General features: G+C 36.7%; 1 protein-coding gene and 1 long non-coding RNA gene across 2 annotated transcripts in view; both read right to left on the bottom strand.

The window, feature by feature from the left end:
* Positions 1-2,743: 2,743 nt before the first annotated feature.
* LOC108361298 (uncharacterized) lies at positions 2,744-3,115 on the bottom strand. Its single transcript, XR_001847272.1, has 2 exons — positions 3,017-3,115; positions 2,744-2,939 (listed from the first exon to the last, which is right to left on the bottom strand). It is a non-coding gene; the product is annotated as an uncharacterized LOC108361298 (long non-coding RNA).
* Positions 3,116-5,132: 2,017 nt separating this feature from the next.
* The window catches only part of LOC108361289 (probable cysteine desulfurase, mitochondrial), an 86,670-nt gene continuing 76,826 nt past the window's right edge, over positions 5,133-14,976 (bottom strand). The window contains exon 6 of the mRNA XM_017613887.1: positions 5,133-5,560. Within this exon, the coding sequence (XP_017469376.1) occupies positions 5,164-5,560 (397 nt within the window). The 3' untranslated portion in view covers positions 5,133-5,163. The remainder of the gene's footprint in view (positions 5,561-14,976) is intronic.

The following is a 14,976-nucleotide window of genomic DNA, read 5'->3' as shown; positions in this document are numbered from 1 at the left end:
AAATCATTCTTGCTATATATGTACACAATTATATTAAAATTATATGCAGCATAATTAATTTTTTATTGAAAGTTGCACTAATCGATGCGCTGAATAAGTATGTATAAAATGCAAATCGTCTATATTTCGACTATGAATATGCCCCAATACTTTTGGTGACAAAATCAAAGCATGTCCCACGCATATATATGTATGTACTTACTCCAAACTCATTTATTGATAACGTTCTTGCGCACATGCATACGTACATATGTAGGTACACTGATATCTACTACTGACGGCAGCATACGTACAAATCTACATAATTACTCGCATATTCATCAGAATATGTTAAATTCCATGCTCTGGCTGTTATTTAACATTCTCTGGCTGCGCTTCGCTCGTTCAGTTGGCTCTGCAAAAAGAAAAAACATGGCGCAATTGCGCTGATACAGGGTATGGCGCTGGCTTCGTGGTATCAGCGCCCGAAAATATGCTGGGTTACACAGTTCACTAATGGTTCGGTAGCACGGTACAGTGAACAAAGGTGGCGCCGTCAGTGGTACCGCTACTTTGGTTTTGCCGATTTTGACAGTTGTAGTAACTTGTAAATAAACCTGTGTTTACAAATCAGCGACAAAGAGAATTTTAATTATAAGTGAAAAATCAGTGTAAATGGTGTTATTTTGCAACTTCAGAGTGATTTTTGAGTTAAGAACTGCGTAAAAACTGATAAAATGAAGTGCCGTGTGTTAAATTTCGACAGCCGTTAAGATGCGAGATGCGTAGATGATGCAAGTGTAGCGCTGTGACGAATCGCGGCATTTTGTGTAACTAGGGTACGGTAAAGCCGTTCTCGAAATGTATCTTTATTATTATATTGACGGCATTGCATCACAATGACTTCGCTTCTGCTCCAAGCATTCTCCTTTAGTAAGTTAACTAATCAATCCCGCTGAGATGCTGCCGCAGTTTGCTGCATCAACCTTAATTGCAAAGCAATGGAGTGCGCTAAAACGTTTGCTGCAGCAGCTTCGATTGCAAAGCACTCGATCGAGTGCACTAAAACGTTCACTTTTCTCTAATAGATTATGTGAAAATGCAATATTTTCGCATTTAGCAAAATTAAACACTTTTTTCGCTGTAAGCGAATTGTTTTGGCAGTTTCAACTCGTTCTTCGTTTTTGCTCTATTCTTTCNGATTATGTGAAAATGCAATATTTTCGCATTTAGCAAAATTAAACACTTTTTTCGCTGTAAGCGAATTGTTTTGGCAGTTTCAACTCGTTCTTCGTTTTTGCTCTATTCTTTCTTTACTTGTGGTACACAAATGTCAACGGCCATGACGGCGCAATCTTGTATTCTATCATTCTTGGTTCGGTAGCATGATTCAATAATAGGTGCGTTCGTTTAAAATCTCCAGTAATAACCAACCAACTGCCAAATTCCGGCGAAATGTCATCTGTTCTCTCACAAGAGAGAAATATCAAAAATTGTACGCGAACAGAAAATTTACAGAAACTTGCAAGTTAGACGAACAGCTGATAGAAATTTTGTTTACATTCAAAAGTGTAAAATTTAAAACGTACGAAAAGTCATCAGAAAGTGTTATACTGACACAGTTTATTGATTAAACAAATAACTACTTATTTCTTACAAGTTTAATTAGTCGCATTTTGTAATTTTTAACTTCCAAACCATCATTTTCAATTTTGTGATTTGCGTAAATGCCAACCANTTCCCCTCAAAATGAAATGTCACTTTGCTCTCTCAATTTCCCCTACTTTGCAAGTTTTTTGCGTACGCGAACGCAAAAACTTGTAAGTTTTGGTTAAACATGAACAATTAACAGCTACGCGAACGAAACTAATACAAGGTTGGATAAATATTGACATTTGTGTCAATCGACTGCCTTGTAAGGTTGCATTTAAGAAGGAAAGAGAAGCGGGTCACAATTTCATCCCCTTTTGTGTAAAGGTAGTAGGAAAAGTAAGTAGCCTGGTAGTGCTGAAATGCGTTTTTATATACAAATTGAATTAAATATATAAAGAAGATTCCACTGATCTACACAATAGAAAATTAATTAATTTTTTATGGCCACATAAATATTAAAAATGAAATAAATGGATATTCACATAAAATTCTTGCCAAAGAAAAATCTTTGAAGTCTTTGAAGAAATATTCCCAAATATTCAAAATAAACCATGGTTTCATTGATATTCCAGTATATATTTAACAAAATTAATGGAATTCAAACAAATCCTTTATTGAAAGGGACTATATGAAGAATTATACAAATGGTAAAAATGCAATTGATTTAATGCATGTGAATTAATCTTTTAAAAAGTATTATGTTTGTTGCATTTAAAGATTGCATGTTCAATATCTTAAATTGAATTACATTTGGTTTTTTTTTTTAATTTAAACTTTTTAGTAATGTTTTTTACATTTTTCTCCAATCAGTCTTGCTAATCATTATATTGGTTACATTTAAAAGTTAGATCTTCAATATCGCAATTTAATTACATTTGGTTATTTAAAAATCTAATTTTTGTGGAATTGTTTTTTACTTTTTTCTCCAATCAGTCTTGTTAATCATTATATCGGTTAAACTTTAAAAATATGTCTTCAATACATTACATTTCGTTTTTTAAAAATGTTAATTTTTTGACATGTTGCGTACTTTTTTCTGCAATCAGTCACAATCAGCACAAATACCTTTATTAATATTTCCACTTTCGCTTTTATGGAGTGGTATACTTACTTGTATATATGCAAAGGATCAACCCAAAGGCTGCAGTGGTAAAAATACATGCACCAGCAAACGTGGACGGACACCCAAATGATCCTGACCTTCACAAGAGAATATATTTATTAATATTTGTACTACCATACGTGGATGGATACAGGGATACTAGCATACAAAACTTACTTGCAACGGCTGCACTTGTTGGAAAACGCTACTTTGTGCAAAATAAATATGTAAATTATTGTTGTAATTCAAAATATACCCATTATTTTTGATTTTTTGCCATACTTGAATTTGCTCAATAGGAAAATGAATTTCCTCGAAACAATCGATGAAAATATCGGCAGTGTTGCCTGTTGAACTTTTTATACGAAGACAATATTTCTCCTTGTATTTTAGGAGTAGTTTTTATAAATCAAAAAAGAAGGCAACACAGGCTAAGGCAGAATGCGGGAGCGAGACAACTGCCAGGTTATCCAACCTTGTATTATTGAATCATGGTTCGGTAGCACATCAAGCTAAAAATGCAGAGATATGCGTTAGCGGCGGAGCACAATATTGTATTTCTACATTTGATAACTAAAAGTGTGTTTGCATTGTTCAACTTTGCGTTCAACATTTGCGTTCAACTCAGCGCAGGGTTGCACGAAAAAAAAGTTGAATGGCTAAAAATATCAAAATATGAAAAAATATCAAAATATTCGCCATAAAAAGGTGTTTGCATTGTTCAACTTTGCATTCAACTTTTGGTTGAATGGCCTTTCAACTAATCGCTTTCAACAAAGTTGGTCGCCAGCCAACATTTAGCCATTCAACTTTTTTTTCGTGCAACCCTGCGTTGAGTTGAACGCAATTGTTGAACGCAAAGTTGAATAATGCAAACACTGCTTTATCAGTGCTGTTGAAAACAGTTGAGGTGTTCACAGTTTGTTCCAAATAGTGTCTCAAAATGTAGACCTCTACATTTTAAGACGTTTTCTAACCGTAAAATCTGTGGTGTTGTAGATTTCCATACAAAATTGGAAAACGACGCCGTCTACATTTTGTCACACTCAAAGGTATGTTTTTACGCATCTAAATTTTGCAACCTCGCAGCAGGATTGCATGATGGCTGTTTGGGGTGATTCGTGGCCGGAGACCAAATAAAAACATCCACAATCTTCGTTGGCATGTAATAATATGTGGAATGTTTTATTTCCTTTAGAAAAATTGAAATTAGTTACATTAATACAATTTACAAAATTCTACTTACACTTTTGTGTGATTCCTCCGATATGCTAGCCACGAATGCCGCTATTTTCTTTGCACATAATGGCTGTCATATCGTTTACACAGTTTTGGCATGGCGTTGCTACTAACACAAAATTTTACATACAATTTACGATACAATTAGGATTGCCATCTTACAAAAAATTCAATTATGTTTTATTAACTCCTAAGCCGCGCCAACATCCCCGCCTCCGTGGATCTAACCAGGTCCACCAACATCTAACCTGGCCAGTATGCATGCTGGGCGTTTGTATACGCCGTCCCGTGTTTGCACTCGCGCGGCTCTTACTTGTCCATCGACACCTGGGAACACTTGGACAATCCGCCCGGTCGGCCACTTCGATCGATGCATGTTTCCGTCGCAGAGCAGGACAATGTCATCTACGGCTAGTGGCTTCTGTACACCGTACCACTTTGTTCGCCTCGTCAAGTCGGGCAAGTACTCCACTTTCTCCAGAATCTGTGCTGCATCTGTTGAACCTTGTACCACTGTTTTCTGGTCGGGATCATCTTTTCTTGGTGCGGATGTGGCGTTTGTTCGGAGTTTGGAGCACCTAGGAGAAAATGGTTAGGGGTTGGCGGTTCGTCAGTGTATTCGTCTAGTGGTATGTGCGTCAACGGTCGTGCATTAACTATGTTTTCTGCCTCGCACATGAGGCTGTACAAACAGTGCTCTTGAAGGGTTTCGTCGTTCAGCGCATGTCCCATTGTACGTTTCACGCTACGGACAAGTCGCTCCCAGCAGCCACCAGCATGGGGATTCAGGGGGCAATTGAAAACCCATTCGATGTGTTTGTTCGCCAGTGCATTAGATATTTTGCCATTCTCGAACTCAATCCTCTGGCGTCTCAACTGTTTGTCAGCTCCGATGAAGTTTGTGCCATTGTCGGAGCGGATGCGCACTGGTGTTCCTCGGCGGTTTATAAAGTTTCGTATGCACATGAGACAGGCATCCGTTGACAGATCCTTGGCGAGTTCTAAATGTACTGCTCGGATCGTAAGGCAAGTAAATAGCGCGATCCAACGCCTCTCGCTTCTTCTGCCAAACGCGACTGTAAACGTACCCATGTAGTCCAGACCGACGTATGTAAATGGCCTTACGAAGGGTGTAAGTCTATCTACCGGAAGTTGGCCCATTTGTGGGAGATTCGGCTTGGCCCTTTCCCTTACGCAAACTTGAAATCTTCGCGCAGCACGACGCACCTCTGCTGTTGTGGAATCCAATATCGCCGCCGTATCTCCGCGATTATCGTGCCTTCATTTTGATGCTTCCAGATTTTGTGATAGTAATCTACCACGAGTTCGGTGACGTGATGGCGTTTCGGCTGTATTATCGGCCGACGTGAATGTGTGGGGATAGCTGTTGCAGCATCTATTCGTCCCCCTACCCGTATCACTCTTACTTCATCTAGCGCCGGTGTGGGGGTTTTCAGCGAGCTGCTCCGTTCCCAATTCTCTCCCGCCATCAGCGAAATGCCAAATGAACAGCTGATAAATGTAAACAAATGAAATTGCAATAAACAGAGATGCTTCCGCCGATAGTATTCACAATTGAACGCTGAGCTGCCGCCGTGTTTGAAAAAATCGTTCAATGTTATAATGAATTAAACAGTGTATAATTATATAGCAAACATCTTAAAACATATATTTAGAAAAGTAGTATTATTATAAAATATTTTAGTTACTTTATCACATCAGTAATATAAAATAGAATAAATAATAAACAAAGCGACGTTGAGTTCAGGTAGCGTACAAATTTTCCGCTGAAAAAATTGCGGAAAGTTGCCAACTGTTGAGCTGAGCGGAACTACTCAACTGTGCATGTTTGGAAGATCTCTGAAGTCTAACCCTGGCATGCAGTAAGCGGTCTCTAGTCACTAATAGTGACTTTTGGAGGTGAACTTGGATTTTGAGACTATTTGGTATATTCAGTACGCTTTCTCACGTCTCTAGTCTCAAAAATAAGTCACTAATTTGTCAGCTGGCTAAGAGCAGGTCACAAAAATAAAAATATGGAGGAAAAGATCATTTCTTTCCATTTTATTAAAAAAACACGCAAAAATGAAGCGAGGAAATTTGTTCAACAGCAATTTCATTAGGAAATAAACCAAAATTCTTTAATATCATAAAAATTCATTGAAAAATAATAATTTTTTTGTTTTTAAAACATTTAAATCTAACGACTATTCAAACAAATTAAACTAATAAAAAGTACTAAATAAAAAATCCTCTACGCTCGGGGAGGACTCGAACCCGGACCCTCTCGACCGGCAGCCTAATGCTTTGACCATTCGGCCATTGCGTCTCTTTGGATGGCGCGGGCGAAAGGCATACATAAACGCTATTAGTTGACTGTCTGTGTTTGTTTTCACCACACATTTTTGGTGAACTTTTTGTGAGTCTCTCCCACTGAATACCCAAATCATCTCAAGTCACAAAAATAGTCACTAATTGCTAATCTCAAATTTAGTGACTTGATATGAGACTGAATTACTGAATCCCAGAGTAAAAACTCATTCCATTTCTTCCTAGTGTCCTGATCGACTTTGTCCGTCACTATCGAGATGAGCATATCCTGAGCAATTTGCGACTCAGAACCAAGTGACAGCAACGAGTTGTACAGGGCTGATGCATTGTCTATGAGACTACGCAAATGTTGCGCATTCGATTTGGAAACATTCGGCAAGTTGAAGAGGGAATTTATATTATCCAAAAAGACGAGCGTCGGGTTGTCATAGCGAGCTTTAAGAAGTTCGAGTGCATTCTGATAATTTTCAGAAGAAATATGAAATGCCTTAACAGTTTCTAAGGCCGCTCCCTTGAAACAATTAAGCAGTTGGTTGAACTTCTCGATAGAAGACAAGCTAGGTTGATTATCAATCACTTGCTTAAATGACGTTACGAAGTTTTTGTATTCGGAGTACTTGCCAGTCGTGGTAGCTTCATGGATGTTGAATGAGAAACGCAGGGCGAAGCATCGTCCACGGTTGTATTATGGGCGTCTGCACCCAATTGCTCCTTAATGCACCTTAATAGCGACGTGTGCATCTTCGATTTCACTTTTGGTGTCCCGCTGGGCTTCGTCTGGATCCATCTTCTCCATTTCGGTCTGCACTGTCATTACCTGCTTGAAGTAGGCTTCTAAGATATATAAACGACAATTTAGTTCAGCTGACGAGACTCCAAGTTTTGTATCAACTCTGCTGCGAATGCGGGTTATGTTCCGACGAAGATTAGTACGCTGCTGCTTAAGAGTTTCTAAGTTGGACATTTTGGTGATACAAATTAATAATTATTAATTTGTATCACCAAAATGTCCAACTTAGAAACTCTTAATTATAATTAATTGTCGTTTAGTCTTAATACATAGGTTCCGCAACTCGAAAATCAACTGCTTTATAATTCGTATCGACTAAACTTTCTTATGCAGAAGTACTAACTGCATGAACACCCTCAATGTATGTATGTAAAACACTGCTATATTTTGTGCCTTAATACAAAGGAGTGTAGCGGTAGGCTATGACCAAATTGAACAACGAGTAATGCGACGATGTAAAAATGTGTACATGGTTTCTATGCGAAATATTTGACTTATGCAAAGCCACCCTGCCAGCCACGGCTCACCACTTTCCCCTAAAATTCAAACGATTTACTAACACATTCACAACTTTTTAGTCATCTCACCCACACACTTACAAATTTTTTGTTTGAACTGTCAAAAAATGTCCCTTTGTTAGAGCTACATACCCGATAATAATTCGTACTCTAACAAGAATTCTCTGCGTTAGAGCGAGCAAGTTAGAAACATCAGAGTTTGATGACAGTATACATACTGTGAAGAAATGTCACTACGACTTAGTCACATTCTTAAGGTATGTGTTGAGGCTTTTTATATGTTTATAAATTTTAATTGATATTTTTGCTTGTTTACAGATTCACTATCAGCACCTTCAACGCTTGCATCTTCATCGCCAGGAGCACCATTAGAACCTTCTGCACTCAGCTTCTTCATCGCCAGGAGCACCACCAGTACCTTCTACCCTCAGCTCCTTCATCGCCAGGAGCACCATGAGTACCTTCCGCCCTCAGCACCTTCAACGCCAGGAGCACCTTCAAAGTGTAGGTCCAACTTGTCAAATTTTGCAAAGTTGTAAGAAAACTTAATTTTTCTGAACCACCATAAATGATTTGCAACTGTTAATATATATCAAAAGAAAGGTAAACCGATTACCTTTCTTTTGATTATAATATTGTTAAAACCGCTTAACTTTTTTATAGAAATTTTGCAACTTTTGAAACCGTCTATATATAAGTCGAAAAAACGCAATCAAATTTTGCAAAGTTGTAATGAGACTGAATTTTTGTGAACCATTATAAATGATTTGCAACTTTTAATATATATCAAAAGAAAGATAAATCGATTACCTTTCTTTTGATTATAATATAATTAAAATCGCTTAACTTTGTTATAGAAATTTTCTAACTTTTTAAACATCTATGTGCAAATGAGTAATACTAATAATAAGAAATTAAGCCAGCGCATATGTATGTATGTAAAAATATATTTATTAATGTTAATTACAAGTTTTATTCATAATATTGGTTATTAAGTATGTATATTATGCATTTTGAAAATAAATTTTGCAAAATAAAAATCAAAATATTTTAGGATTTTTTATTTAAAGTTTCTAAGGTTATTTTGAATTCGCTGTGAAGAGAATGCAACCCTGAGCCGGCAGAAGGGGGCAATGCTAGACGAGTGCAGCTATATGTTTTCCTTACGAAGTATCTGAATGAGTGCGACAGTGATGCAAGGCTCACACGTACAGGGGGAAAGTGGTGACAATCTGCACACCGCCCATACAAATGTCACCAGTTTTGTCACCAGTTTTGAAGTGACCGAAACCCGCGGTTTCACCAGATTTTTCACCACTTTTGGCTGGCAGGGCACTTGGTTGTGGTGGCGTGATTTCAATCACCGCTATCGCCAATGCAATGATGCTGATGGACTGCAAGACCAACAATAAAGACTTCTGTACGAAGTGGTGCGATAATAACGTACCGCTAACAACAACGCTCCTACAGCGATGCCTGAAGAACAATAGAAAATAGCGGTGCGGTTCTGGCAGGCTATCAAGGCGCATCAATTGCAGGTGATATCGATAGAAGCTATGCTTCTTCTTATGAGCACGCTTGTGTCAAATTATCGTCTGTTTTGCTTTGTTTACATATCCGTGTATACATACACATATACGTCAATATACACCCTGCAAACAAATGCTACCGAAATCTTTAAGAGTATCGGAAATTTGTTACGATTCTTTTAGGAATCTTTAAAGAAAAACATATCAAGCGGTTGATAAGAACTAGTAAAGAACTTGTGTACGATTTCTTAAAGAAAATTCTTAACAAAATTGTGAAACCTTTCAGATTTCTAAGAAATCCTGGTATGCAGGGTATACATATACATACGAATACGAATACATAAAGATGTTGATGACACAAGGAGTTCATACCAACGGTAAATGTTGTTTTTGTACGATTGCTACAACCTGTAGTTATTGAATTATGGCAGGCTATGTATGTACATGTGCAAATGAATTTTATGTACTATACTAGATGTACTTATTTATGTATAATGAGCGATAACTGGTGTTTTAATATACAAAGACTGGCTTCTGTTAAAGTGCTGGGCCGCAGTTTTGTAAATGCAGCAAGCGATTTCCGTGCAAAGTGTTTGGAGACAATGGCCTGCTACGCAATGTTAGCGCTCTGGGAAACAGCTCCTTGTAATCTCGAATGCAATTTCCGCAGAGGTGTGAAAATTTACGGGATTTTAATTCCAATAGAATCCCGTGCCCGACGTTGGGCGCCAAAATGTGTGATCAAGAGCCTTTTCTTGATACGTAAACTGCTTTAAAGTTGCAGGGGTGAAAACCTTGAAATTAAAACACTGACCGTCTAGTTTCGCTGTCCAAATTCAACTGTTTTACAGTGTTACCAACCTCTCAGAAAGTTTCCCCCCAAATATTTTTGAAAACCCCCTAAAATTTGCCTAAAATCAACCAAAATCCCCTAAAAAACACGTTTGATTAGCGCATAGAAAAATTCATTTATTAAACAATATAATATAATTTTATATACATATGTGCATATACTGCAATTGAACGACTTCAGTTTTTTTACTTATACATATGTATGTATGTACATATTTAAAGCACATTAATTTCTAACTCTCTTAAAATTTCAAACAAGTCGTCAGCTTCTCGTTGATCAGCTGCGTTATTATTTTTGAAATCGTACATTTTTACATGGAATAATTTCAGCATTTTAGAAGACGGATTAAATTTAACACATGAACTGCAGTCTCTCTGTAAGCTGAATCTTACCATCATTAAACTTTGGAGCAAATCCACGATACCATAAGTCGAAAATGCACGTTTTACACTTGCATTTGAAATTGGGGCAGTTAGTAAGGCGAAAGCAAACTTTGCAATATTTTTAAAACGTTAATGTTCTGCAGAATCGCAATCATCGTAAACTTCTGCATAGAAATGAATTGAATTATCAAGATTAGACCATCCCTGGGATTCAGTAATTCAGTCTCATCTCAAGTCACTAAATTTGAGATTAGCAATTAGTGACTATTTTTGTGACTTGAGACGATTTGGGTATTCAGAAGGAGAGTCACAAAAAGTTCACCAAAAATGTGTTGTGAAAGCAATCACAGACAATCAACTGATAGTTTTTATGTATGCCTTTTGCCCGCGCCGCTCAAAGAGACGCAATGGCCGAGTGGTCAAAGCATTAGGCTGGCAGCCGAGAGGGTCCGGGTCCAAGTCCTCCTCGGCCGAAGAGGATTTTTATTTTTTTTATTTAGTATTTTTTTATTAGTTTTATTTTTTTAACAATCTTTAGATTTTAATGTAAAAAAAAATGCAATACATTTGTATGATATTAAAGCATTTTGGTTTATTTCCTAATGAAATTCTTGTTGAACAAATTTCCTCGCATTTTCGCGTTTTTTTTAATAAAATGGAAAGAAATAAGTTTTTCCTCCATACTTCTATTTTTGTGACCGGCTCTTAGCCAGCTGACAAATTAGTGACTAGAGGCGTGAGACTAGAGACGCCAGACAGCGTACTGAATACCAAATAGTCTCAAAATCCAAGTTCACCACCAAAAGTCACTATTAGTGACTAGAGACCGCTGACTGAATTCCAGGGCATGTTTTATTATGTAATTTATTCCACTCTGACTCAATATCGTTTTTATCGCCATACAAATCAGTTCTATGGAAATGGGTGAGAATATAATTAAGACTGGGTCTAATTTGTGATGTAGCAATTTTAGGATGAAGCTCAGCCATCGTTTTGAGTGTCATTAAGTTATCAGGCAATCGGATTTGTATATTTTCAGCTAAAGAGATCAAAAAGCTTTTGCATCTCTCTCGTACATCTTCCAAGTCTTTTAAAGTAATATTTTTAGCAATACCCTCGAATTCATACCAAAGTAAATAGATCCCGTATGCATTATATGAGATTCAAAATCAAAATATGTAAAATTGGCGTCCTTGACTCTCTGCAACTGGCTCGGTACTACGATTTTTTTAAGCAAATCTTTATACATCAAAAACAGATCTTCAAAGAGTTTCATGGGCTCAACTTTATCACTCTGAAACAACATGTATAATTTAATCAGATTTTTTAGTTCATATTTTAAAAACATCAAAAACGCTTTGTATGGAGCTCGTGACATTGTATCATGTAACAGATAAGCTGCGTAACAGTCCTTTATGTGAGTAGAAAAATAACTTTCTAAAGCTTTCCATTGATCTACAATTGTTTCAATGGCATCAAAACGCGCCAGCCAACCAGTGCCACAGAGACCTTGATTCTTCTTACAGTTTCGACCATAATACATCTCCTCATACATTTTTTTGTATTATTTCCAGCGCTTGGGACTATTCCAAAAAAAGTTATGTGCTTCTCTAACAAAATGATCAAGGCGACTGGGAAGTACAGCAGCTGCGTTTTCTGCACACAAATGGAGAGAATGACAAACACATTGTATAACAATTAGATCGCTCAACGCATCACGTTTAAAAATAGCAGTTACAGAGTTATGCTTTCCCCACCATGAAACTTGCACCATCAACACCAATTCCAACCATATTTTGAATTTGTAAATTGTCTTCTCTCAACTGAGACTTTATCGCTTCGTGTACAGTTTTCGCATCGCAGTTAATTAATTTAATTTGCCTATAAAAAGTAGTTACCACTTCTCGTTTTCTTACGGAGAAAAATCGTATCATGATACACAATATATTTTGAGTTGAAGCATCAGTACTTTCATCAACTGTTATTGAATACGGAGAATCCCCTATTTCTTCAATAAGTTCACTAAGCATGCACGGTCCTAGTATATTCTTGATCAGCATGGTACATTTAGTCCGGTGTAGTTTCAATTTTGCTAATGTATCCGATAATGGATCCAATTGAGGCAACAAACTAACCATATGATCTACTACTTTTAACGAGCAATGTTCGGCAATAAATGCAGTTATCAGTCACTGCGGATTTAAAAGTGGAATCCAACTTTTTACTTTGAAGAGCGGATTTGTCTTTTAGTACCGCATTCTCGTGTTTCTTGCTTCTAGAATATTGAACCAAATCCTTTTTATGAGCTGATAGTGAACGCCGAATCCGATCGTCCAGTGGGATCAGGTGCGATCCAAGCTGTTAATAATAATAATAATTTTATATAAATGAAGAGGTATACATATATGTATATTAAAAACCTTTAAGTTCATCTTCACTTTCCCACTTTTTTGTATATTTTTGGCAATAGCCGGTAGAAACTTTGAATGCTTTCGACATTTTCTGCCATTACCACCAATTTTAAATACTAGAAAGACAACATCGTAATCGATTAATTGGAAGATAAATGTTGCCCTATCGAACATCCATATATTTTTATGGCCTGTAAGTAGGAATGGTCGATATTTAAGAAAGTATAAATATCAGGAATCGATTTAATTCATTTCATGTAAAATCGATATGGCGATATATCGGGCTGAGCAATACCGATATCGGAAAAATCGATGTTGAAAATCCTACTCCCAATTGAATAGAATGTTAGACCTGCCTGTCGACTCACCTAATTGTGTTATTTCCATCTTGTATATTTACTGAGGATTAAAACGGCATGGTCGACTAAAGCGGTTTGTCAAACTTAAGAGCTAAATAAATCACACAAGCTGCTGATCAAACCTACTTTAGTATTTTCCCATACACTTTTTTGTAGATCAAAAATAAATTTCAACTTAAATATCGATATTGCGGGTAAAGTATCAATGTCTTCGATATATCGACCTTGGAATATCGATTCAAAAAATCGATTATCGTGCCATGAAATATCGATATTCAGAATAATCGATACGATATCGAACATTCCTAGCTGTAAGCAGCTCGATAAATCGATAAGCAATCATTTTTTTATACAATTACGCAAAAAAGATGGGTTTTTATTTGCCGTAACAAAAAATCTCATCACTTAGGAAATTAAATTCAACGAACCAATAGTAACAGCCCTACTCCGGTTTTGCAATAGAATGACAATTGATCATCCTTCATTGTCGTGATTTTGCCATTGTCATTGCACGTTGGCATTCCTAAAAAAAAATGACAAGCGAAAAGCTTCTGTCAACTTACCATGCATGGTGAAAAGTTCATTGTTGTAGACACAGCTGGTCAACGCTATTATTTGCAAAAAATATGAGCGGTGTAACACCAGAAAAGTGAGTATTTGTGTGAAATAAATAAATTCGTATATTTATAACATTTATAAACATTTTAGACGTGCAAAATATGAGCGGACGACGGAGGAGCAGCTGCAATTTTATGTGCAGTTTTGTAGGGAGCATCCGGAGCTGCAAAAAGGAAAAAATAATCCGTGCTCCCCAAAACTGATACAATCGCTCTGGACGCAGATGGCTGACAGCCTAAACGCCATGCGTGGTCCCACCCGCTCCGTAGCAAAGTGGAAAGATGTATGTTTTGTATATTTACATACATACATATATATGTATTTATATCTTTCATTTATGCATGAATACTGTAGGGTTTGTATTTGTGTTATTACCTTTTATTGTACTGTGTTCATTTCAACTTTGTAATTTTGGAAATTTTAGATTTATGTGATTTTTGTAGTTCGTCAATCAAATAGAAAATTTTTATTATTCAAACTTTTCTCGAATTGCTAACAATATAAAAATAAATTAAGTTTTGTTAACTTTTAATTAAAATATTAAAAAGAAATCTTTGGAATCTACTACACATTTGGCGATCCTGCCAGGAGCCGAACCTGGATTCTTCTGATATTGCGCATTATTACCAACAAGCAACTTACCTTTCCGCAAGCGTCTTTCGATTGCTCAAGTAACATTCATTTCCGGAACTTCTGTTTCAACGCTGGAAATTTTATTATTTTGCTTCGGTTCATCAGTTTCTGCCGCCGCTGCATCATCAACGGCCAACGTAAGTAACCTCTCACCGGTTAGTGCGACAGTATTCGTGTTCTTGAATTCGATATCAGCTTCGTTGCCAACAACCAATTACACCGATTAACGGTCAGCAAGTTTACTTTTTCTTGATGGCCTTAGTGTCACTAGAGGCTGTTTAAAATATTTTGTCTGTGGTAATGAACTGATCGGCATCGCCCAGGTGTGCTTATAACACGGGCAGTAAATGTAATAGAAGCAGAGCAGCAACTACCAACTTTATCATTGAAAACAGTTAACAGAGTAACATCAATATTATCGTTATCTGCAGATCAAACAACAGCAACAAAAATAATGGCAACATATCGTAGAATAATTTTATAAATTGTTGAGCTTTACTACTTACATATATATACATATATATTGTACTTAATTTATTATGCAATTATTTATCTCTTCAATCAGTAACCATTTTTTT

The sequence above is a fragment of the Rhagoletis zephyria genome, unplaced genomic scaffold (genome assembly GCF_001687245.7).
Source record: "Rhagoletis zephyria isolate East Lansing unplaced genomic scaffold, Rhagoletis_zephyria_1.1 Rzeph_scaffold_00730, whole genome shotgun sequence".
Lineage (NCBI taxonomy): Eukaryota > Metazoa > Arthropoda > Insecta > Diptera > Tephritidae > Rhagoletis > Rhagoletis zephyria.
Note: the sequence above shows the minus strand (reverse complement) of the source record. Positions and strands in the feature narration are given on the sequence as shown.